Genomic DNA, 24,057 nt, shown 5'->3' on the forward strand with positions numbered 1-24,057 from the left:
TCACGGATATCTATCCCAGTGAGGTCTCATGTCCTGTAAGCAGGCTTGGCTCCAGATGCGTAGGTGATACACGTGGGGAAGGATGTTCTCAGCTCATCACTCTCCTCCATTTCCGGGAGTTACAGGGATTCACCAGGACCAGACTTCTTGAACTGTGTTTCCCACAACAAATATGAAGATGGCCGGGCTTGACCTCGGCTGAGATTGTCTAATTAGTAATCCGAATATGTCCACGGGTATATGTGACATTTCTTTGATAAGGATAAACGGTCGTGCATAATGCATTCCGCTCTTTGGGTGTTCCTGCATTCTCCGATGACGCTTCCTTGAGCGGAGCCGCGCAATCAGTCATGATACTCTCGCTGTGAAGTTGACTTTCGATAGTTGTAACATTCTTGGGCGTCTGTCATTAGAAAGCTTTCATTTCGTGGTTGAGGCCGACTTCATTGCAATGCGCTGTATCAGAGGGAGTGCGTGTCCTGTCAATTCTCGGGGCAGTGCCTCATTGACCAGTCTTGAATGTCGTGCTTGGATCGTCGGCAAAGTCTCGCTCAGATAGTTGAATTTTGATAGGAAAAATCCAATGAAAGCGTAGATAAACGAAAATTACCACCGTCCAAAATAGGACCTCAGTGGCAGAAATCAAATCTCATTTCTATGCCGTGAGCCCCGACTCGAATTTAAAAATAAACAAATATTATCCCATTGACACCTAATTTCGAACCATTTTCGCATTGCTGAATTCCGCCCAAAGAAGAAAAACCAAAGAGAGCCCAATGCATGACTTGCTGACGTTTCAAAGAAAAGCTCATTTCCGCACAACCATGCCAGCCAAAACACCAGCACCAATGACACCACCGTCGGAGGCTTCCCGTAAGAAAACCGACTTCCCACCTCGCTGTGGACCAGTGCGCATGATAAGACGGTCAATGTATTGCTGGCACATCTCCTTGAATTGCGGGTAATGTTGGATAATACCACCAGTGTAAGCGACGACGAGCTCTTCAGGGCCAGACTGCCAATCTATTGGCGTAGGATCGAGGACAGGGACGACATGTTCCTGGGTTGCGTGGTTTGCGGGGCCAGTGGCAGAGTTAAGGCTTGCAGCCGCGGCGTCCGGTGCACCCATGATCTCAGTGATGGCGTCGCCGTTGCTCTGGGGTGAAGCGGGGTTCTCGGGTGAGCTGCTGTTGCTGTCTTCCTTTAGCTCGATCTCGCGAGCACAGGCTAGGAGCCCGACCACCGCAGCGGCGATCAGCCCAGCTGACCGTCTTTGTACTGTGCGAGCGATCTTTCGGAATGCGCCCGCGGCTCGGGAATCCCAGCGCCAGTCACTACTCTCTGGCGGGGGGAGGGATTTGTTCAAGGCTTGGGCGAGGTCGTTGTCAGAACGGGATTTGGCGATATGGTCGGAGATGTATGTGGTTGTCAGGGCGTATTCTTGGATGAGGTTTGCAGGTAGGGAGCGTTTTGATAATTCGGCGACTGTTGTGAGATAATCGAATAAGATCAAGCGAATCAGTTCACCAATGTAGCGGCCTCCGGTCATGTATTCGAAGGGCTGGAAGCCTGGACGTGCACATGCCTGGTCCAGCTCGATGTCCCATTTTGTGGTTACGTTGAGCTCCTTGAGTGGTGGCGCAGCACCCGAAATAGTCCACTCAGTGTTGACAATAGTCTCCACAGCGCTGGGTTCCATTGCGTTCACACTCTTGGCTTTAGATTCGTGCAAATCACCGAGCTTCATTGGGATAGTTGCGTTACAGCCAGTGCCCACGATGATACCCATGGCGACTCTACTGTTTGGTAGGGACTTGACTTTGTATGCAAGGGAAGCTAGCGTGGCCACCGTGTCGTTGGTGATAGCCTGGATTTTCAGTTTTGGTAATGCGAAAAGCTTTCGACGTTTGGTTGTAGGTTCGTCTTCATCATCGGGTCGCCTTGTGTGTTTTTCATATCCATTTAGAAGGATGTTTCCAAGATTGAGATTTGATGAGATGGCGAAGCCTTTCCCCATGGGCATTAAAGTGGCCTCTGCCAATGATTCTTGCCTAGGCTTAGTTAGCATAAAATCCACGAAGCCGGAGTCCCAGAATCCAGGACGACCAGCAGCACGAGAACAAGGGAAATGGCTCACATGATGGGGAAACTGAACGTGATTCCCATATCTAATTCGGCAGGGATATCCTTCTTCGTGGCATCTGATGATAGACTCTCCGCTACCACTTCCGCAATGCAATCACCGATCCAAGAAAATAGATCCTCAGCCTTGTCCATCTTCAAATGCTCTTGAATAGGCCAAGCTCTTTCAAGCGTCCGCTTCACCCGCTGGCGCTGAGCTTTCCGGATAGTGTCCTGTGACCTCTCCGTAGCATCTGTAGGTCGAACATCGGAATCCACGGCTTCTCCGAGTAACTCGATAAAAGCCACCCGAAGGTTGCTACCTCCTACATCGATCGCTAGATAGCGACCAGTTTCCCGGCCAGTAGGAAGTTGAGTCACGGGTGTTGGCAAAAATTGCTGGTCTGATGTCAGGGCAAGGTTGCGGTATGTGGTGGAAAAGCGGCGGGCCAGTTTGTACAGCACAGCCTCATCCAGGGAGATTGGTGACAAGAACTCTTCCAATTGCTGCTGGTGCGCGAGATATTCTTGTTGAATGTCATTTAGTTCTGAACTGACATCCTCATGTTCCTCATCTTCAATCAAATCGTGCATGATTTCGGACTCCTCATCCTTCTTTGAGGATTTCGAATTGACCGAGGTCATGATGGGGAAAAATGGAAGATATATTATATCCCCTTGAAATTCCCTATTCCAAATGATTGAAAATACCAAACCAAATGAGCTGACACAGCTATGTCAATAGTGACGTGTAGGGTTCTGGAATGTTCAGGAATAGAGACAGGGCCTTAAAATCTTTGAATTGTGGATACAAGCTACCGGGGGAAGCTAATCCAATAGCTCAAGAGTTGGCTCAAGAGCTAAACTTGTTGTGTTAGCGAGGTTGCAATAAAAGGAAAGGGACATTTCGGTGACGCGGTCTGCAGGTCGACCGGGCTGCGGGGGAAAAAAGAGAAAACACGACGATCATGCCAGAAGGGGGAATTCCCCCATCTATGTTTTATTCTTGTACATACCCTGGAATTTAGGTATGCACTGATTGTGTTGATCACAAAAGATAATTCTTTTTCTTTTTTTTCTTTTCTTTTTTTCAAAGATGATAGGAGGAAGATGATTAGACTATATATATAGGGAACTGGGGGGATCTTTTGAGGGAGAATATCCCTAGATGGGCACTGAGGGAGTTGGTGAAGAATGGAAGTATAAAGCTCCCTTTTAGACAGACATATGAAGGTAGGGAATTTATTCAGTACCTTTTAATATTTTGATCCAAGTACTGTAGTGATCGGAAGAACAAGTGGGAGAACAATCGGAAGTTCAGTGGGGAAAAGAAAAGATTCCTATTAGAGATGATATATGATCAGATAGAGAAGTTCAAAAATTCGACAGATCTAAGCTTGAAAGATATATATATATATATATATATGATATATTTATATATAAGAAGTGAGATGCGACCATCGGAAGGCACGAGGCGATGCGACGCTGTTCGGGACAAGTTAAGAAAAGAGTATGGATTGGAAGAAAACTCTACTTTTGGTCTCCCCTCTCCCCTCTTTGGCATCTTTCTAAATTCAACTCTCCAAGTCTATGTAACCTTACTTTAAGTCATTATGTCCGGACAAACCCTTTCCCCTACCTTTTAGTAGAGATTTATCCCGGAGAGCCAAGCCAATTTCTCCATTCTTGGCAGTCTTACGATTAGACGAAACACAGCCTATACGTTTAAATGCCAGTTCCGATCCAGTGGAGACTAGTTATGGAGTAATGATACTATTTATATTGTACCCCCTTACGAGGAAACATTGGTGGGATTGAAGGATTCTGGCTTGGAAAAACACGCCAAAGTATTGGCAAAGTATTGGCAAAGTATTCTGTTCTATTCGTTCGATAAGAAGCCCGCCAAAGGTCGATATACCACTCGTGGCACTCGCGTGGTGATCGGGCCGGACATACCCGTATTCAGACGCAGGCGCATTTACCTTTTGAACCAACGTTACCTTTTGAACCAACGGGGACGATCCCATTTACATGGTCTCATTTGCAGGGTCTCGATCGCTCGCTGGCACCACATCAGGCTGTCAGATCCTACTGGACTCGGTTCAAACTACCTTACCTTGGGGTTGCCCACCGGGAAATAGCTTGATGCTTCACGTATTTGGCATAGTTCTATCATAGAATTGATTAATGAAGGTTTTCATATACGAGCCTCAAAAGCACGCAATCCCGAGCTCTTATGCACGGTCTGCCCATAGACCGTACCTGATAATGCCCAGTGATTCTAGACATTGGGCTACGTATTTAAACCTAAGCTCCGGAGTATGTACTTGATGCCCCGTCCCAATCATCTCCGAAGTCGGAGCCCAGCCTAGCACGGATACATCGTATGGGCTTGGTGATTGTGGACACATTTAAGCATTTAGGAGAGCATAAAGTCTTACCGGTCTTTTGACTAAAACAAGAGTAATGATTGTAGGGCTGTATCTTTATAATACATTAACCAATAACTATACCTATAACTAGTTAACTAGTTGGTTAGTGTTAATTATCTACGTGTAACTATGTAGTTAACTACCTACCTGAAAGGGAAGAGCTTACATAATCGACTTGGCCCACCTGAGCACCTAGGCCCCAGAGGACTGGAGCTCCAGACTCTCCACATGATCTTATCAAAACAACGTCACTTCCGATTTTATCCCATCATGGAAAAACTACCGATCCACTCCAAGGAGGGATATAGTGACACTCTTCAACTGGGAAATAGCCCTGATCGTCGTCCACGTCCTAGCACAGCCACCTATTTGTGTCGGATAGGTGTCATCGCGTTGCTCTTCATCGCCTACATTTTGCTTCTACGGCCGTCATCCCCACGATGTAGCGGCATAGCCCCACAAACGGAGAATTATAGGGCTGAGGTTCAAGAAGAACATGACAACTACTCACAGCTGGGGCGCTTTGCTTCTGATGCGCATCAGACACTTGAGCAAACTAAGATACCGTTGGAGGCTCACATCATGAGCAAATGTCCAGATGCCCAGGACTGCTTGCAAAAACTGGTTCTACCAGCCATGGAAAGAATCAGTGACAAGGTGGACTTCAAACTATCATTTATTGCTAGGTAAGCATCGAACCACATGTGGAGAAGAACCCATGTTGTTCTGTACCAGACTCCGTCCTAAACATTTGACTAATACTATCATCATAGCGTGTCTAAAGATTCCGAAGAGATAGAATGCAAGCATGGCCCAGGTGAATGCATCGGTGATATGATCATCCTCTGTGCGGCCAACCTTCCTTTCCCTCCTACTGCGGACGAAGCGTCTCTTCCATCTCAGTACCCCCGGACCCCTATTATCCGGTCGCTAGGATTCGCAAACTGTCTGATCAATGACTTTTCCCGGATCCCTGACCGCGAGTTTGTCCATCACTGTGCATTGGAACATGGAATTGACTTCGACGCCTTAAACAAGTGTGCGAGCCAACAGAATGATGACCCGAACGATGGCAATGACGGCGGACCACCACTCAGTGGCATTGCGTTACTACGCGAAAGCGCTCTACGTGGCGAACAACTTGGTGTTAAGATTAGTTGCACAGTGCGTCTCGATGATGTTGTCTGGTGCATCCGCGATAGCGGCGAGTGGAAAAACTGTGCCCAGGATGGACAAGGCAGCCAACCCTCAGCCCTGATCGACCAAGTTGAAAAGCTCTGGAAGGAGAGAAACTGAGTTCGAGATGGATACTTCATCGCTGATACCCTGCATTCATTCCCATGCGATAGGACATGAGACTTGATAAATGCCCCCTGATGATCTAATACATGTTATCATATTACACCTGCACTATAGGCATTCTCCACATTCAAATTTAATGCTCAAGCTATATATTTCCCAGATGAACTCCCATATTTGGTAACTCCAACCCTATGTCATGCATTGAAGACGTATTTGCCCGCGTGTAGTGATAAACAATGCCTATTCACCGAGTCGCGCACAGTCTGACCGTTTGCATGTTTCCTTGCCATTGTTGTATTTCATCAGATCTCAGAACTTCTTCATCCTCCTTTCTCTCCCCCACTCTCCAACTATCTTTATCAACTTTGTGGGGTTATTGTCCCCAACCCGCGTGGAGCTTCGCGATGCCACCATCTTCTCACTCAAAACAGCGCGGTAAGTTTGCTTCCAGCCTTGGCCCTACCCATATTTCCAACTTTAATATCGTCATCTCATTGTGCTAACGGAATGGTTTCCATAGAGACGAAGCGTGTCGTGTCTCGCGGGGTGCGTGGTAAGGAGGACAGCTTGTACCTCAAGTGGAGTGTGGTCATGAATCCAAGCGAGCTCTTGAAAGAGCTTGTTGGCAACCGCGAGCATGCTCGAGCCCTCTTCCATGGACTGAGGCGCCAAGTCAAGTCCATCCGCCACCGCTCGCAGTCCTACGATGATGGCCAGGTCACAATCTATGACCGTGTTCTTCTTCGTCTCTATGACGAGGGACACACCATGCAACACTATGGCCTGCTTGAATTCTATCTGGCTGAGTATCTGGGAACCAAGGACTGTCAGTCGGAGGAGGAGAGCAACTCTGTCATTGCTGCCCACTTTGCTGCCCAGCGCATCCTGGACAACGGTCTGTCACTGCGCCTTGATGAAATTTACTTCTCTCTATTTTAACACAACCTACCAGGCCCTATTTCCGAAATCCCAATTACTGCAACCGACGGCGTGGGAGGTGCCACCGAGGCGGTCGAGACTGGCAAGTCGTCACAGGACTCTGGCGCATCCGAGTCACACCATATCGACAAGCTCGTCCAGGTATACCAGAAGGCGAAGGCCGATTACTACATCCTTCAGGTTTCTGATAACTACCGGGAGCGAACTAACAGTGTCCGATTTCTCCGTGACACGGCAGAGAACCTCCTGCGATACCTGTTGTCAACCGACAAAGACCACAATCTGATTCCCGAAATCGAAGACATCATCCAGGTTAGCCAGGCACATGCAAGCCAACTAGCTGGTGGCCGCAAGCGCAAGTTTGATCACACAGACAACGACTCGATGGGCAGCCCAAGCCTCAGCCCCCACAGACCTCACAGATACTACAGAGACCAGCGCGGAGAACACAACCGTCGGGACCGATATGTCCCCGACAGTATCATATGGGACCATAGTCACAAGGGTGGATGGGACCATAGCCATGTCAACAGAAGGATTGGTTGGGATGGTCGTGCCTTGGACTCCTACCGTCCTTAAGCTCACCGCGGATCTGAGCTCCTGGTTGAAAGATACGTCCTGAACTATGAGGGCAGCCTTTTCTTCGCTACTTCCGAGGCGAAGTACAACCCTGGATGTACTACAAAACTTAGTCTCAAATCGAAAAATCGACTCAATTCCACAAGCAAGCATTCTCCTACTTGTAGATCATGAAACCCCAGTTCAGGGATCGCCAATAGAACTAAGCTCGGGGCTAAGCCACTTACATCTTAGCTCCAGTTACAACTCCACGTGCGCAGATGACATAATCCATCCCAGAGGCCCTGGCCATGCCCAGCTGATCAACATCGGTCATCTGGTCTCGCGAATCGAGGGGATTTTATTATTTTCTTTCTTTTCGATCTCAGAGAAGAGGATATATCTCCCTAATGGAGAGACTACCTCATAGACCCGACTCCTAGAACGACCCCCAAACGCGTCTCTCTCTTGAGAAATGGCAGACCTTCATCCCTCCGGCGCGGGGAATAATGCATTTTCCACCAGCTCCAGCACATCCTCAAACCCACAGTTTACACCGGTTTCGTATGCCTCTGACGAAGATAATCCAGTGCCAGGCCCCGCAAAACCACCCACAACCCCATTGCGACTACAGACCAACTTTGATGACCATCAAGACGTCGGCGACCCTTTATCGGATTTCGAGAACGATGGGAACTACAACGCCAGCGAGGAGCTCGAGGGTAAGCTGCCGCGCAGCGGCTTAGGCCCAAGATACACACCGGAGGAGGAGAGCGGGGTAGTGAGGAGATTTGACCGGAGGCTGGTCCCGTTTTTGGCCCTTCTCTACTTGCTCTCCTTCTTGGACCGCTCGAGTATGTTTAGTTATTTCGCACAGCGGAATCTTTCCCCTGTGATTGCCAGCATGTACTGATAGTTTATCCAGATATTGGAAATGCAAAGATAGCGGGACTCCAAGACGATCTACAACTTTCATCTTCGCAGTATGAATGGCTACTCACTGCTTTCTATATTACTTATATTCTCTTCGAATGGATGACCCTGATGTACCGTGTTGTTCCCCCGCATATTTATATCTCTTTATGTGTATGTGGATGGGGTCTTGTCGCATCATTCCAGTGTCTAGCTACTTCTTTTGGGGGCCTGGTCGTTCTCCGGGCGTTGCTTGGTATCACCGAGGCGGCTTTTGGCCCGGGTGTCCCGTTTTACCTGTCTTTGTTCTATCGCAGACACGAGCTGGCTTTCCGTAATGGATTGTTTATCTCAGCGGCACCACTCGCGACATCTTTTGCTAGCAGTCTCGCCTACTTGATTGTTAGATTCAGCAGTGGCGGTCCGATCTCACCGTGGCGAACTCTGTTCCTTGTCGAAGGGTTCCCGAGTGTAATTGTTGCAGTATTTGCTTGGTTCCTGATTCCAGACTCCCCTGGTCGGGCTCGATTCCTGAGTCGTCGACAAAGAGTGGTAGCTCAGCAGCGCCTCGAGGAGAGCACAGCCGATTATCAGCAATCGTATGGAAGTCGATTTAACTGGCGAGAAATCCTGAAGACTGCAGCTGACCCCAAGGCTTATATGGCTGCCGTGAGTGTTATCTCTATTTGAGATTGTGCAAAGGTCCTAACACATTTACTACAGTTTATGTTCTTCAGTTGTAACGTTGCTTTCAGCTCAATGCCTGTCTTTTTACCTACTATCATTAAAGAGTATGCCCCACACCACTATTTATTCATGATCTTATATTTATATAGCCAACTTACATCCGATATAGCATGGGATATTCCTCCTTACAGGCCCAGGCCCTCTCAGCACCTCCCTATCTCATCGCCTTTGTTGTAGTCCTTCTCACCGCATACGCGTCAGATCGCAGTCGCTCCCGAAGCCCATATCTAATAGCCCACGCCCTCATCTCATCACTCGCTTACTTAGCGATCGCAGCAACGGGTTATTTCCACTCACACCTGCCACCACGGTTTCACATATTCATCCGCTACATCTGTGTCTACCCCGCCACGGCCGGGTTCTTCTCCGCAATCACCCTCATTATCACATGGTCAATGGATAACCGTGTCGAAAAGGAGGGCAAGGGCGCGAGCATAGCCATTCTCAATATCATCGGACAGTGCGGACCCTTGCTCGGGACGAGACTGTATCCCGAGACTGACGGGCCGTGGTATATTCGGGGCATGGCCACTTGCTCGTTTTTCATGGTTGTCGTTGCAGTTTTTGCGGTGGCACTGCGCATTCTTTTACAGAGGTTGAATCGGGCAGCTGCGGAAACGACATATACCATTGGACAGGCTGGTCCTGTTGATCAAGGTGGAGAGCGGGATGTGCTTATCGGTGGTGGTAGGAGGGATGATTTGGAGCATTCTACTGGGGCTAGAAGGCTTGTGTATATCATGTGATATAGTTTGATACAGTAATAACCGCTAGAGATTACTCTGCTTTGGTGAGGTTAAATCTATATTCTACTGGGATTGCATTGAAACCCACTTCCTATTTATGTACGCTGCGCTTGGCTCAGTATTATCGTCACCGCCTGTTTATAAAGTAGCCTGGAATGGGCGTCCATCGTTAGGCTGGCCGGTCCAAAGCTGTGAATCCTATACAACGTACACAATCACCTAGTTATCCCCGCACCAGCACTCGAGAACAGACATTTATAATTCCGGGTTAATCACCTTTGCCGACATCCTGGGATGGTTAACGCGGCACAAGATGTTCAAATGAAGACATGTTTGTGTATTTTCGGTCAAATTTCCAGCCCAACTTTCTGAATTGATCTCTTTGCTCTAAATATCCTTCGCGTATAGTATGTATATGGTGTATATGTAAAGTCTATGATATATAGTACATGTGTACACTCAAGAGGTGTATATTTCGCGTTTCTTGGAATCAAAGAAGCGCAGCGAAGGATGAATCGGCAACCTGCGAATCCTTCCAGCCAACACACTTCCAGCAGCTCAACAAACCTTGGGGATCATATTTGTTCTTAATGTTCACCAATTTCTCATAGTTATCACCCCACCACGCCTCGACCCAATCAGTCGTGAACGGGTTGGCCTCGTTGCTGTATGCACCACTGCCAGGGGTAATACCCTCAATCACGGCCGTCATGTTCTGAATGGACGCGATCTTCTGTTTCCGGGTGGGAAGGGTAGCGTTCCACTCCCAGGAGGCACCGGATCCCAATTCCCAGATAGCCTCACGCCAGGCGGGAGTGGCACTGGTGGATCCCTCGGTATAGTTGTACAGCACTGGTCCGACGACGGGAATGTAAGGTGTCTGACCCAGTGATTTGATGGTTGCAAAGTAATCCATGAGGTTCGTGCGACCCTCTTCAGTCTCGAAGATAGAGCGGGGGATCAGTCGGCTTCCGGGGAAGCGAGTGACGCCGACGGCGACGGAGCTGGTCTTGACGTATTTCTCGTAGAAGGGGTACCAAGACGTGAACTCTTCGATGGTGGCGGAGCCGCCGTTTGCTTTGGCGTAGGCGATTACGCTTGCCAGGGAGACCTCGGCTTGCTCGGTGGAGAGGAACGGAGAGATGTTGACGAGAGTGTTACCGGTGATGTGGCCGCCCCATCCTTCCTGTCCCCATTTCAGGGTGTTGTTGACAACAATCTCCATGAATGGAAGCATGTTCGTGGAGGTGGTGGGGAACTTGATGTTGGCAGCGACAAAACGGATAGCAGGCTCGACACGGTGAGTGCTTTCGAGGACTACGCCAAAGGTTCCACCGCCGCCACCGCGGAGGGCCCAGAAAAGGTCGGCGTTCTGGAATTCATTGGCGGTGCGGTAGACACCGTCTGGGGTAACAATCTTGAACTCGAGGACACGGTCCACGCCGAGACCGTACACGGGACTCAAGATGGAATGACCGCCGTTTTGTACCCAACCGCCTGAGACGCCGACGGTGGATGAGTAGCCGCCAAGTATGGTTACGTTGTTTTTTTGTGCAAATTCGTACGCCTCGTCGAAGTTGACTCCAGCGCCGACAGTGATAGCTTTATATCTGTGAGCGGTGTTTTTGGCGCCGCGGGGAGCAAAGTCCGCACTGTAGTGCAGAGATCGCAGGTTTCGCGTCCAAAGAGATAGCGTGTCACGACCACTGCTGCGGGTGAGGTAATCATGGCCACTATTTTTGATGACGAGTTTCTTGCCAGAGCAGCTGGAGAACTTGAAAGCTTCAATCACATCCGTTTCGCTCTGCACTTCAAGATAGTGCGAGGGTAGATTGCCCTGGCGACAGGTGGCGTTCAAGAACGCTAGGGGATCCGTCGGGTTGCTACTATCAAGGAGGCACTGATCACTAGGATCGGATGCCCACATCTCATCCTGGTTGTTCATGTAACCATTGGGAGAATTGGTTCGCAGCCACGGATCCGAGTGGTTTTCTTGGATAGCAGCGCAGGCAGCATTGTCGGGAGCCACCGGTTCCCCATTGTAGCTGGAGAAACAGGGCAAGGAGAAAGGGGTTAAATGCTGGGCTCGCCCTCCAACTGTTACATTGAAGTCATTCAAAGTACAGTCCGCAACAGTCGAGCTTACTAAGGCCAATAGGAGGCCGGATAACTTGGCCAACTCCATTTTCTTGGCGATTGCAGAATGGAAAAGGAAAAAAGGTTTATATCAGAGAGAGAAATATATCAGAGAGAGAAAAAGAACTGAGACATACTAAGATATACCAAGACACACTAAGATACACTAAGACTCACTAAGAAGCCCTAAGAAGCGCTAGAAAAGGTACGCATGAACCAGTGAATGTCTTAGTTGTACGAGATATAATATAAATTCGATCTGATTTAGGTAAAGGATCATCAAAATGATCTTCTATTATTGGCTATGTATCATATTAAATCCAATTATCTGACAAACTTTGAATCCTTTTACGATCGAAGGAATATTCTACCGAGTTATAATACTCTCTCTCTCTCTCTTAAGAAATTGGTTGGTCCAATGAGTGAAAGTAGGGTTCAAGTGGTGACCTCAACCCGTTTAATGTGTACACAGAAATGTCGATCCCCCTTTAACCTCTTCAATAGGTTCGACTTTCAGGGTCTCTCGGGAGAATGAGGTTTTCTTTTCTTTTCTTTTCTTTTTTCCCTTTCTATCCACATCAAGATGACATACAAAGTGAATACATATTGGAAAAATGTCCTTACTATTGTGCCAATTATTGGGGCTGCTTTGGCGACAGTGACCTTTCTTTTACGACTGTACTGCAGACGAATGAAAGCGGCGGGGCTTCCACTGGAAGATTATTTAATGGGAGCTGGTCTGATAATCTCCTTCGCTGTGACGGCCTTTGTAGTAGATAGTAAGTATTCCTCATTCCTTGTGCCTGCAGCCTAACATCCATGGAGACTAACTATACTAACTAATTTAATAGCCGCCTTCAATGGTGTCGGTCTACCGACCAAATCACTCCCCAAAGATGAACGGATGCGTATTCAATTCGTATGTTCTTTATGTTCTAGCTTATACTGACCTGGATAACATAACATCTAATATCATTTCGCAGGGATCATGGATGATACAGAAGTTCTGGGCCCCGTCAATGGCCTTTGTCAAGATCTCGATTGTCGTCTTCATCAAACGACTATTCAGCTCCATTCGGACATACGTCGTTATTTCCAACTGCCTAGCCGGATTTATCGCCACATGGGCTCTCGCTGCTCTGTTGACCAATATCTTCCAATGTACACCGGTGCAATACTACTACAACAAAGACTTGGATGGACACTGCATGTCAGGACAGGTTGAATTCTTCCAGGTTATGGGCTCCATCGCCTTAATTGAAGATGTTATCATTCTCTGTCTGCCAATTCCTGTGTTCTGGAAGTTACAGATCAACAATCGGCAGAAAATCGCATTGACCATGGTATTCTCTCTGGGTGGACTGTGCGTGAACCCTTCCCCACATGATATATCGCTTCCTTTCTAATGACAAATTGTATAGTGTCTGCATCTTCAGTCTGATGCGCCTGATTGAATTCCGCCAATTCCAGCTCACCGATCTTGCCGGTCCGTTCCTAACCCCAGCTTATACAATGACTCCAACTAACACCCTCCAGCCTCTAGCGCCAAAGAGTCTATCTGGACTTGCCTCGAACTAGACGTGGCTATCATTTGTGGTTGCCTCCCTTTTCTTAACCCACTCGTGCAAGGCGTCCGCAGCAAAGTCAGAAGTAACGTCTCGAAGTACCATTCTCAACCTTCTACCGGATCCAACCTCCATTTACACACGATGCGAGGAAGCAAAGGCGAGTTTCGAGCGCTTGGTAGTGATTGTGGAGCGTCAGCGAACTCAATTAACCCCAATGCTATGGCTACGGCAAGTCATCAGAGCTCCGAAGCGGAGAATAATAGGCGGGATTATGACCGACACTCCAACAATATCATGGCTTCATAATCTTCTTAAATACAAAAGCAATTTCCAGTCATTAATACGCGTTTCAATCCCCCCTTATACTGATTGATCCCTACATTGCTAATCTAGCAACGAAGCTCGCCGTGGTCGTTGCTGATGCATTTGTCTAAAACCCCCGGCTTGTTAGCCTCTTCCGGAAAGTAGCCTGTATATTTCCAAGGATTGACTTACTGAGGTCAAGAGTAGTAGCAACATATTTGCTGGCACAACAGACATACAATGACTACTTGCTTTCTTCAAAAGAACCTGGTATAAGGTGGAAATTCAAGTCGCTATCAGTCCCATCGAGGTCATCTTGCATGAGTCCTCCATAGTGACGTATATCGCTGCTATAAGGCTGGGCCGAATCTTAGTTATTCACCGGTCAACCACATGGTAGAATATCATGGCTGACTACTGCCTACCTGTGAGGTATTCAGGAAAGTTATACACAAAACTTGAAGACTATTTGAGCACAATCCAGGGATTCCAAGCATTCACATAGTCAATAAGCAAACATGTCTAGACCGAGACAAATTACTACTTCGATACCAATAGTCTCCTCCAAACCAAAAAAGAGTCATAAGATGGCGTAGCAGTGTGTTAGAGACTATCTTGAGCCAAGTGTAGAACGTAGATCATCGTATATTTGATCTACGATGTCGCTGTAAGGGATACACCAGCATGTTTTTCTCTCTTCCGCACGAGCCTGTCACTAGTAAACCCCACGCATGGGCATTACCCCACGGGTAAAACCGAGCCAATGGAAGTTCAATTCAGAAGAGTTCTAATTCTGTAATACTAGTTAACTATAAGTTGCTACCAGTCAACACTGGATTGGTTTACAAGTGTAGCCTTCCGGTTGAATCTTCTCCACACTCCACACTAGGTCCATACACTTGCTTGCATGTTCTACCCCTTGGTTTGGCTCTAGTAGCAACCAGACTAGGGAACTGACGGGATTTTATATACGATCGATCAGTGATACGAGCACATAATACTCCACTGGAGCTGATATCTTGAGAGACGGGTTATTACCATCTAATTTTACCTAGGTAATACTGTTGGATATCACATCAGAAATCTCGCACTTATGAAATTTCTCAATTTACTATCTCGTTTTAGTATCTCGTCCCTCACAACCAATTCTTAAGCCCACATAGCCTTGAACTTGGTATCAAACTCGCTGTGCAGTTCTTTGAAGGCCTTGGCAACCAAGAGCATAGATCGTTGAGAGTTGTCCACTGGCTTCTCTTGCGTAGTTTTAGAGCTGAGCCCGTTGGTCGCATCTTTGGAGGCAGCGATCGCTTCCTCCTCGCTTTCATCATCTTCGTCATCCATCTCATCCTCCCAGCTATCCATCACAACCTTCTTCACTTTGGGGCGAGAGCTAGGGATGGGAGCAGCAGGCATCGCCTGCTTGTTGTCTGGTTTCACGTCCTTTCCAGCATTTTCGGCCTCAATCTGATCAACGGCCTTATCGTCCACGAGGTTCTCATAATCATCACCTCCACCAGCAACATCGAGCATGTCGGCACCGATGTTGCCTCCAGGCTTGAGGAACCCTTCAATGCTAGTCTTGATGGTCGCCAAAGTCAATGAGAAGTCATTCAGCACAAACCAGATGTCGCCGCGACGGATGCGGTTCGCAGTCTCCAGCTGAGAAACATTTCCATGCTTGAAGAAGTCATACAGGTATGCGTTGAGAGGGGGCGCGTTCTCGTTAGGGTCAACAGCCACATATGGAATGACAGAATCCTCAATCCAAACGCCACTGCGGGCCATCTGACTGAGCTCAAAGACAGTATTGCATTCGTCTCCGTTTCCTGAAAGGGCGAAGAATGGGGAGACAATTGATGGGGAGATGTGGTCGAACTGCGAGAAACCGAGTTCCTTGGAGGAACTTTCTCCACCGCACTTGGTCCCACTGAATGGTAGCAAACAGTCGGGTTCCTTGATATGCTGCTTAACGAAAGTAGAGAAGTAGCCCGTGTAGACGTCCAGGACTTGTTTGTTGTGAGCCCGTAAGGCGGAGGCTGCTTTCCTCGGGAGAGGTGGAAGAGCCACGATCGAGGAGGGCTTCTTTTCTGCGTTCTGGAACCATTCCAAGGTGGAAGCTCGCAGGGGAATACGCCCGAAAAGGTGGGCCATAACCAGCATCAGAGTATGGACAGTCTTTTTTGGCTTCGTCTCTATGTCCTGGCAGAGATCTTGGAGGTATCCCGAATTCAGTAGGGCATGGAAAGCGAAACTAGAATTCTCGGTGTGGTACAGATGAGAGATACAGCCCGCAAAGTTCAAAGCCATACCTGTACCGCTAAGAAGATTGTTTCGTCGGAGATACTCGATGGAGAATCGGAGATGGTGAAGCACTGTTTGTTTCATCTCAGGACCACCAAGGTGGATGCGAGAACTTGAGAGTATCGAATTGATTGAGTTCACGGCGGATGGAGCTTGCTTTGAGCCATGCAGCAGGATGAACAGTCGTAGAACCAAACTTGTTGTAATGGGGAAATGTCCACTGAGACTTGGGAGTCTTGAGCTCATCAGACGTTGCACCTTGGATGGTGGAACCTGCTGGAAAACAACATTTCCGAGGACGTCAAATCCACGACGTCCTGCTCGTCCAGCGGCCTGTCGGAAATTCAGGGCTGTCAAGAAAATGGAATCGCCCGAAAAAACGACTGTCTTACAAGGCATGTTGATACCCAAGGCCAAAGTGCCGGTAGCAATCACGACACGCAGGAAGCCCTTCCTAAAGAGAATCTCACAAACCTGACGGTATTTGCGGTTCATACCAGCATGGTGAACACCGATTCCTCGCTCGAGGGCATCGATCAACCATTGAGGCACCGAGCGCCACTGCAGCTGCTTGGCATAGACAGAGAACTCGGAAGCGGGGACTTTCTTGAAGTCAGCCAAATGGAATCCATCCACAGGCTTCGTCGGGTCAAAGAGATCAAGCCAGCCGAAGTCAGTAGATGCTGATTCTTTAGCTTGCTCTGCCTTGGAAGTTGGCTCTTCGTCGGCGTTTCCGCTTGGTTTCTTCTTGGTAGCCCTTTCAAGCTTCTTCTTTGCTGACAACTTGGATGTCTTCCATACTTCCCATTTGGCAATCTTGGATTTCCATACCGGGCTCTCTTCTTTCCATTTCGTCTCGGCATTTTGTAGCTGTGTCAACAGATCTTGGCATATATCTTCACATCTACCGCGGTCGTAATTGAAGAATAGGGCGGGCAGAGCATTCTGGGCGTGTAGCGAGGAGATCAAAGGGAGGGTTGTGTCGACCAGGTTACCGTTTACGTTGTCAGATAGGCCATTCATCCGAGAAACCTGCTTCGACAAGTCCTTTTCTTTTTCCAACGCGAACTCTGTTGGGTGTTCAAGATTGAGCAAAAGTTTCTCGAAAGGAGATTCTTGGTCTTTCATCCACTCTCCCAACAACATTTTCAGTCGTTTCTGCCATTCAATGACATGCACTTTTTGAATGACGATGTTTGAGAAAAAGACGGTGGGATCCAAAGACGGATCAACAGGGAACTGCTTTGTTTGAAGGTCCTTCATTGCTTTCCACAAAGTGAAACAGTCACGTGGCTCAAAGTCTAGATCATCTGGTATCGATCTGGTACGATCCAGCAGGCTGGTGACAGGATGCACGAACGTCATATCATCTGCTCCATCGAGGCCCAAACGGGCCAAGCTAGGAGTACTGGAAAACCCTTTGAACGCGAAGTCACCATGAGGCTGGTAAACGTACTTTCGCAAATCCGAATAACGGTGTTGATGCTGAATCATCTTAAGGTCAAATCCATTGGTTTTCTGGGCAAAATTCAGCCAGTTGTAGAATTCCTGGGGATTTCCAACGGTAGCCGAGAGGGCAATAATTGGGCATGGGGACATCAGAAGCAGTTGTTCCCAAACGACACCATCCTCGGCCTGGCCGATACAATGAATCTCATCAAAGATGATACGCCTCAAGCGGGGAGTCCATGCATTGGCGTTCGAGGGATTAAGTAGCATGATCTGAAGAATCTGGGGAACTGTGATGAGAATTTGGCATCCCTGGGGATTATTGATGCGGTAGTCTCTTGTGTGGATGGCCCAAACCGATTTGCCACTAGTCTTAGCTGGGAACGTCTTGGAAAATCGGGCTTGCACCTCAGCTGCGATCTGATTGACAAGAGCCTTTGTGGGGGCAACATAAACAAGAATTCCATCGTTATCTTCTTTTAAGATCTGTCTCATCGCATAGAAGCTGGGTGAATGTTAGCATGATTCTGAATTAGACCATATTGCGACTTACGAGATGAATGTTTTTCCCGCACTCGTTGGGGCCACGATGAATGCGCTCTTCTTTGCATCGATCTGGTCCAACACTTCACGCTGCCAGCGATCAGGCGCAAACTCAGGCGTCCGGGAGTCGGGCAATGAGTCTATGCTGCGCTCCATGAAGGGCCCACCATGTTGAAGCTGGAATTCAACTGGGCTCATTTCGATACTCATGCTGGGTGCTGATTTGGGGATCTTGAACGACGGGAAAGATAATTTCTGTTCACTATCGGCGTGAAGCTGAGCAGTTGGCAAACCGAGTACTTGACAGACTGTCGAGACATATGCGACAATATCGGATGAGATGCCTTGCTTGATTTTCGCGAGGGAAGTGACGATCTCCCAAATGCGTGTCACGATCAACATGTGCGTTTTACTCTGCACATTTATGCGTTCGACAAATAGAAGTCGTAGCAATGTGTCAATCATGCAAGTCAGAATTTCAGGCTCCAGAACCTGTCGACTGTCTTTGGGCAGACTTGTCAAGTATCCGTTGAGCTTTGTAAAACGAGTCACAAGATCATCGATTTGAGCGAACTCATCATTGTACACGTTTTTCCACTTCTGTCTCTGTTTCTGGGTGACTTCCATTGCTTTTTGATGAATGAAAGCTGCGGCCTTCTCCTTGGTGGACGGTTTACCGGGTTTAGAGTGGGATTTTTTGTCTGGTTTCGAGGTAGTTCCAACGTCTCTGCCTGTCGAAGGGGGTTGGTGAGACTTCTGGCGTGAACTACTGGAAGATCCAACGATAATCGGCTCCGGTTGTGATGAAGAGAGACTTGCAGCATAATCTCTCATCTCGGCCATAAAACGCTGGTTCCGTTTGTGGCTTCGCTCAACCTCTTGGGGGGTTAGGATGACTTTCTTTTGGTCCAGGGGCTTGGAGCTATGCCAGTGGCTATCTTCTTTGAACTCCTTGAAAACTTGGGAATCACTCTTCGCATCGGCAGATTCGTCAATTTCGAGATGAACAGGCTTCAGAAGTTTATCGAAGACTGCATTGCTAAATGGAAGCACCTTCTCGAAGCCATAATGAGGCTTGGAGATACTTCCATCGGTGTTAGCTTCAGAGGCAGCTCCCGCGCCCCCAATCGCTTCACATTGCAGGGTTGAACCACAAATGCTGTCCACCAGACACGCAAGGGCGTTGAAAGGGGATTGTGTGGCCGATGAGAGTACTGTTTGGATGCCCAGGTTCTCGACCATCCGTTGGACTTCGAAAAACAATGTTCCGTCCAAGAGGTCAGACAGATCGCAAGGTAGGTTATGGTCACTCATTGCTTTCCCCCAAAGCTTCGAGCTGAGCAAATCGTTCGCGGTTTTCACAAATTCGTTGAAGAACTTCAAGTCTTTGGGTACAGTTGTTTGAATTGATCGATCCGACAGTTGGGTGTTTTGCAAAAGTACAATGTGCAAAAGCATAGACTGGGCTTCAATCTTGTTTTCATTGTCTGCCACGCCCAAAAGCATGGAGCTGAGCGTAGCAACCACAAGACATTGGCGTTGCGACAGCTCAGGCTTCTCAAGAAGTGCCTGTTCAAGGAGCTTCACTGTTTGAACTTGGTTTGACGATTCATATTCCACATCCTCCGCTTGGTCTCGACTGTCTTCAATCTTTAATTGAGAGAGGGAATTCCACAATTGATTAGGATCATCTGTTTCAGGGCCAGTCGGTAAGGGATTCGTTTTAATGGAGCTTTCAATCACCATTGCCATGACCTATGTATATTGTGAGCATCGAGCCTAATCTTCCGGCGGTTAAAAAGACTTACCTTTGTATCACGGAACCCGAGACTGTTGACGAGAGCAAGGTTGTATCCGTGGACAACGAACCAATAGATCATCGCGCGGAACTTAAATCTTGAGATCTCGCCTCGCTTATCGACAAAAGAACCTTTTTGATCATCATCTTCGAAGTCACTGTCGTCAGAGTCACTTTCAGAGTCACTTTCAGAGTCGTAGCTGTCGATATCACTAGCAGTATCGTCCTTATCCTGCTCGGAAAATGCGCCATCATGACACATGAACAAATATGCTCCCGAACTTATCAGATGAGCTTTAAACTCATCGGACTGGAAGCTATCAAACCTCAGAGCTTGGAAGAATTGCGAAGGTTGGACGCGAACAGAGACAAGATGTTGTATGATTGCCTCTCGGGCAAGGAGGTATCTCGCGTGGAGGTCTCTGTGGACTCCTTTCGGAATGCATAATGAGGCATTCTCGGCGAAGAAGACAACCTCGAAGAAACACTTGCGCTGCTGAAGCTTTTGCAACAACTTCTCGACGAGGTAAGTCGCATGCAAGACCTGGAATCCCGGGTTGAAATCAAGTTTGTCGTTGGAAAAACATTCAAGTAGAAGCGAATCTCCTTCGATTATGAAAAGCTCGTCACCGGCAAAGTCACCGACGAGGTCGACGACTCGAGAGTCTAGATTATTGTACCTTTGTTTAATAATTAGTAAAAACGAGCTGGCTCCAAGTGCTGCAAAGCCAGTGCTCACCAATCAAGTACAACATGACGATCCATTATCTTCTCGATATTCCGGTAGTTCGCCTAGATGGCTGGATATAGACTATTAGTATCAAGACTGGAGGATCGACATGTAAAGGCACGAAGATGATTAACCTGGGTAAGCGAAGCTAGGAGAGCAAGGGGAAGAACGTGAGGCACAAAGAAGGAGAAGGAGAAGATTGTAAAATATAAGTTTGGGATGGCCTGGGAAAATATAAAGAGCAAACGGTCGAAAGGAGGGGCATCAAACAGGATATATTCGGATTGTATCGCACATGTGATTTTCAAGATCCCACAAACCGCTTACCTAGGATATTATGCAGTGTGACGGAACTCTGACTCATTTACTCTATACTCTTTTGGTGTAAAGACAGTATCTAGAATAGTTTGAACTTTTGATATATTTGCCCAAGTGGGTTGAACAACAGTGAAGGGATTTCGGGCAGAAAAATCAATGACCGCCTTATCCAGTATACGATGTACAGCAGTATCCAACATCCATCCAACATCTAACATCTATGATGGATCATATCGGAGCAGACATCCGAGAGATTAACTGGAATTTCAGATCGAAATATTCATATGGAGGCAAGAATGTGCCTAAGCTTTTCATATTCTTGGAGTTTTTTTTTTTACCCCACACTATCTCTACCTTCTTCCAAATAATTGCTGATAACTAATACATGCATACTTCAATTTTATATCGACCTCCCAATGAGAAGTTTGTGTCTATATATCTGAAGTAAGTTATTTATCTATTGATATCCTTAAACGGAGAGGCCAGAAAGGGGGATGTCTATCCAGAATGGTTGCAACCCTTCTAATTTCAATGTATGAAAATGCCTGGTTTCTATCATAGGTGATTGCATTTCGAACTCATTGTTTGAAGATTGCCCAGGTGGTGGACATGTGGCCAATTTTCCGATGGCAAAAAAAGCCAATAGGAGGAAAGTGCTGAGTTGGTCGCCACATACTGCGATGTTGGAAAACAACCCTCGATGTCTGATGGATGAAAAGAACAGTACTCTGGAAAATCTGGATTGTTGGTTAAAACAAGTGGTTGGTGCACAAGGTATATATAACTATATGCTTATTGTACGAAATTCGCCACAAACGCCAGTACCTTTCTTTGAACTTTTTCGCCAGATATGTTCGTATCTTTTCTTCAAACTTGACTTTTGTGCAAATGTTTTGCCAGTTGAGGATACCTATTACCAAGCAGTGTGTCCTCCATCAACGAGCAGAGTGCTTCCTGTCATAAAGCTGCTCGCATCAGAAAGACAGAAAAGAGCCGTACCGCGGAACTCCTCAGGCAACGCCAAGCGACCAAGCATATTTTCCGCTTCCCAAGTAGCTTTGGCAGCGGGGTTTTGTCTGAATACCTCGTCCACCATCGGGGTGATGATGTGACCGGGGCACAGGCTATTGACACGAATGCCGTGACGACCCCATTCCATAGCGAGAGAGCGGCTTAGCTGGATAACTGCGGCCTTGGATGAGTTGTACACGGGCGAGGTCATGCCCTTGTTGGCAATGAGGCCGCTCATGCTGGCTACTAGTAGGATCGATCCCTTCTGTTGGTATTTGAACATCTGACGGGCGGCCGCAGTGGCCGAGTTGAACACCCCATTATAATTAATCGACATCACGTCGTCTAAAGCCTGCTGGGTGTGCTCCAGTGCACTTTGGAGGTGGTTGATTCCGGCTGCGGCGATCATACCGTCCAATCGCTCTCCCTGTGCTGCAATGGCTGCGAATGCGTTGTTGACTTCGGTGTTATTGCGTACGTCAATGCGGATGTACTCCAGGTTGCTCCCATAGTCTTCCTCGGCCTTCTTCTTAGCAACGAGGAAGTCTGGATGCGGGGTTTCGAGGCGGTCCAGACAATACACTAGTTACATGATATTGCGTTAGCATTGGTTCATTTCGAGAAAGGGGAAATAAGGGTGTAAGTACCTTTTGCTCCGGCTTCTATCAATGCTTCCGCCATTGATAGTCCCAGTCCTCGTCCACCGCCGGTGATAGCGTATACTCGGCCCTCCAGATCAAATTCGCCGAAACGGTGGTTGTTGCGCAAAAGCTCTTTCGCCGGCATTTTTGATTGGATATGGTCCGGACTGTGAGGTACATTGTGGATAGCCTGAGTGCTGAATGAGCTATTGGGAGTCGAGTACAAGCGGGTTGGCGAGGAAAAGAGAGAACGAGGAGTAGTGACGGCAAGTCCGGCTAGCCGTGTACGAACGGGAAGCGATACTCGGGAGATAAGAGACATAGGGAAGGAAAGGATGGAGGATATATAGAATGAGATATCTGGGAGGAGGGGATAGTATTAATGTTGACAGCTGTGACCAAAGAACTCACGATATTGCATCCACGGCATCGGGAGATTTATATGTCTAGAGAGCTAGGACGGTACTTCCTTGGAGAGCCTACCGAGAATAAGAGGATCCTGCATAAATATTGACAGAAAAAATCAACACCAGCTACGCGTGACCCGGTGGATAACTGCTTTCACCATGACTCGAATGGACCCAGGCACATTGATCGACCGAGAACATCCACGGTAAGGCCCAACTCCTAAGCTCTGATTAGCTATAGAGATGGGGATGCCAGAGAAAGAGGGTCACCCCCTCATTACTTAGGTATATCGTGACCTTGGGCCGCAGAGGGTAAGACTTCGATGAGAGCTTCGATGGAATGGCTTACCTGGCGCGAGTATGCACGATTGTCTATCACAATTGATGGCCTGTGAGCATGATTGGCTTAGAATCTGGTTCTATTTCCCATGCCGATCCCCGATCTTGTCCCGGGTCGAGAGTGGCTGGATACTATTTAGGGGAAATATCAGAAGATCCCGTGAAGCTCAATCTCCCCGTGCAGTTGCGGAATGCCGGCCTCCCCCAATAAGACACTCGGCCTTTACGGATAGCTGGCAGCATAGTGTATTTTCTATTTTCTTGTTTGACATTACTCGATAAAGATTTCGAGACACCCAGAGGCTCCGAGTTTCCACAGAAGAATTGTGTGCAGTGTCCAGTGATAAGTCAGGATGAGAACTCGTCTTCTCCTTTCTCGGCGTCCCGGGCCCCTTGGGATCCCCAGACCCTCCGAGTTCCACCTTAAATCCACCCGAACCCCATGGGCGCGCAGATTGTCCAGTCCTAAGCTCGCATTTTTATTTTATTTTATTTTTAGGATGCGGAAAATGGACCACATGAGCTTAACAAAATCTCATACATTCAAGCCCGGGATTTCCTAATCCGGTAACCCTTTCTCACATCTTACACCGACTCCCATGCCCAAGGGACACTTGTACAACAGCTCCATAGAATGTTTCGCCTTGAGTAAGGTCTTTGGGTCTTGCTTTTGCACTTACTATGATAAGTAGCAAAGGATTTGAACGCATTATTTCCATCAAGCTTTCTCTATCGCCGGGAACTAAAGGCATTAGA

At 47.7% G+C, this 24,057-nt stretch overlaps 8 protein-coding genes across 8 annotated transcripts; 4 read left to right on the plus strand and 4 right to left on the minus strand.

Moving 5' to 3' along the window:
- Positions 1 to 808: 808 nt before the first annotated feature.
- Positions 809 to 2,766, minus strand: N7516_003512 (hexokinase family protein; the record flags this gene model as incomplete). Its single annotated transcript, XM_057216232.1, has 2 exons — positions 809 to 2,051; positions 2,138 to 2,766. The coding sequence occupies 2 exons, from the start codon at positions 2,764 to 2,766 to the stop codon at positions 809 to 811; spliced, it is 1,872 nt and encodes a 623-aa protein (XP_057078115.1).
- Positions 2,767 to 4,781: 2,015 nt separating this feature from the next.
- N7516_003513 (GILT family protein) lies at positions 4,782 to 5,849 on the plus strand (the record flags this gene model as incomplete). Its single annotated transcript, XM_057216233.1, has 2 exons — positions 4,782 to 5,239; positions 5,327 to 5,849. 2 exons carry the CDS (start codon positions 4,782 to 4,784, stop codon positions 5,847 to 5,849), a joined length of 981 nt encoding a protein of 326 aa, XP_057078116.1.
- A 242-nt stretch (positions 5,850 to 6,091) lies between these two features.
- N7516_003514 (uncharacterized protein) lies at positions 6,092 to 7,373 on the plus strand (the record flags this gene model as incomplete). The annotated part of the gene is given in 3 exon segments (XM_057216234.1): positions 6,092 to 6,290; positions 6,307 to 6,750; positions 6,808 to 7,373. The coding sequence occupies 3 exon segments, from the start codon at positions 6,092 to 6,094 to the stop codon at positions 7,371 to 7,373; spliced, it is 1,209 nt and encodes a 402-aa protein (XP_057078117.1).
- A 454-nt stretch (positions 7,374 to 7,827) lies between these two features.
- On the plus strand, positions 7,828 to 9,757 carry N7516_003515 (uncharacterized protein; the record flags this gene model as incomplete). The annotated part of the gene is made up of 4 exons (XM_057216235.1): positions 7,828 to 8,206; positions 8,278 to 8,933; positions 8,988 to 9,055; positions 9,121 to 9,757. The coding sequence occupies 4 exons, from the start codon at positions 7,828 to 7,830 to the stop codon at positions 9,755 to 9,757; spliced, it is 1,740 nt and encodes a 579-aa protein (XP_057078118.1).
- A 490-nt stretch (positions 9,758 to 10,247) lies between these two features.
- On the minus strand, positions 10,248 to 11,942 carry N7516_003516 (putative isoamyl alcohol oxidase; the record flags this gene model as incomplete). Its single annotated transcript, XM_057216236.1, has 1 exon — positions 10,248 to 11,942. One exon carries the CDS (start codon positions 11,940 to 11,942, stop codon positions 10,248 to 10,250), a length of 1,695 nt encoding a protein of 564 aa, XP_057078119.1.
- Positions 11,943 to 12,476: 534 nt separating this feature from the next.
- Positions 12,477 to 13,767, plus strand: N7516_003517 (uncharacterized protein; the record flags this gene model as incomplete). Its single annotated transcript, XM_057216237.1, has 5 exons — positions 12,477 to 12,672; positions 12,745 to 12,812; positions 12,877 to 13,256; positions 13,315 to 13,379; positions 13,430 to 13,767. The coding sequence occupies 5 exons, from the start codon at positions 12,477 to 12,479 to the stop codon at positions 13,765 to 13,767; spliced, it is 1,047 nt and encodes a 348-aa protein (XP_057078120.1).
- A 1,146-nt stretch (positions 13,768 to 14,913) lies between these two features.
- Positions 14,914 to 20,620, minus strand: N7516_003518 (putative DEAD/DEAH box helicase; the record flags this gene model as incomplete). Its single annotated transcript, XM_057216238.1, has 4 exons — positions 14,914 to 18,019; positions 18,068 to 19,812; positions 19,866 to 20,535; positions 20,595 to 20,620. 4 exons carry the CDS (start codon positions 20,618 to 20,620, stop codon positions 14,914 to 14,916), a joined length of 5,547 nt encoding a protein of 1,848 aa, XP_057078121.1.
- A 1,196-nt stretch (positions 20,621 to 21,816) lies between these two features.
- N7516_003519 (putative short chain dehydrogenase/oxidoreductase) lies at positions 21,817 to 22,700 on the minus strand (the record flags this gene model as incomplete). The annotated part of the gene is made up of 2 exons (XM_057216239.1): positions 21,817 to 22,496; positions 22,562 to 22,700. The coding sequence occupies 2 exons, from the start codon at positions 22,698 to 22,700 to the stop codon at positions 21,817 to 21,819; spliced, it is 819 nt and encodes a 272-aa protein (XP_057078122.1).
- Between the last annotated feature and the right edge of the window lie 1,357 nt (positions 22,701 to 24,057).

This window comes from Penicillium verrucosum (assembly GCF_028828655.1).
Source record: "Penicillium verrucosum strain IBT 35672 chromosome Unknown utg000001l_segment0_segment0, whole genome shotgun sequence".
Taxonomy (NCBI): Eukaryota; Fungi; Ascomycota; class Eurotiomycetes; order Eurotiales; family Aspergillaceae; genus Penicillium; species Penicillium verrucosum.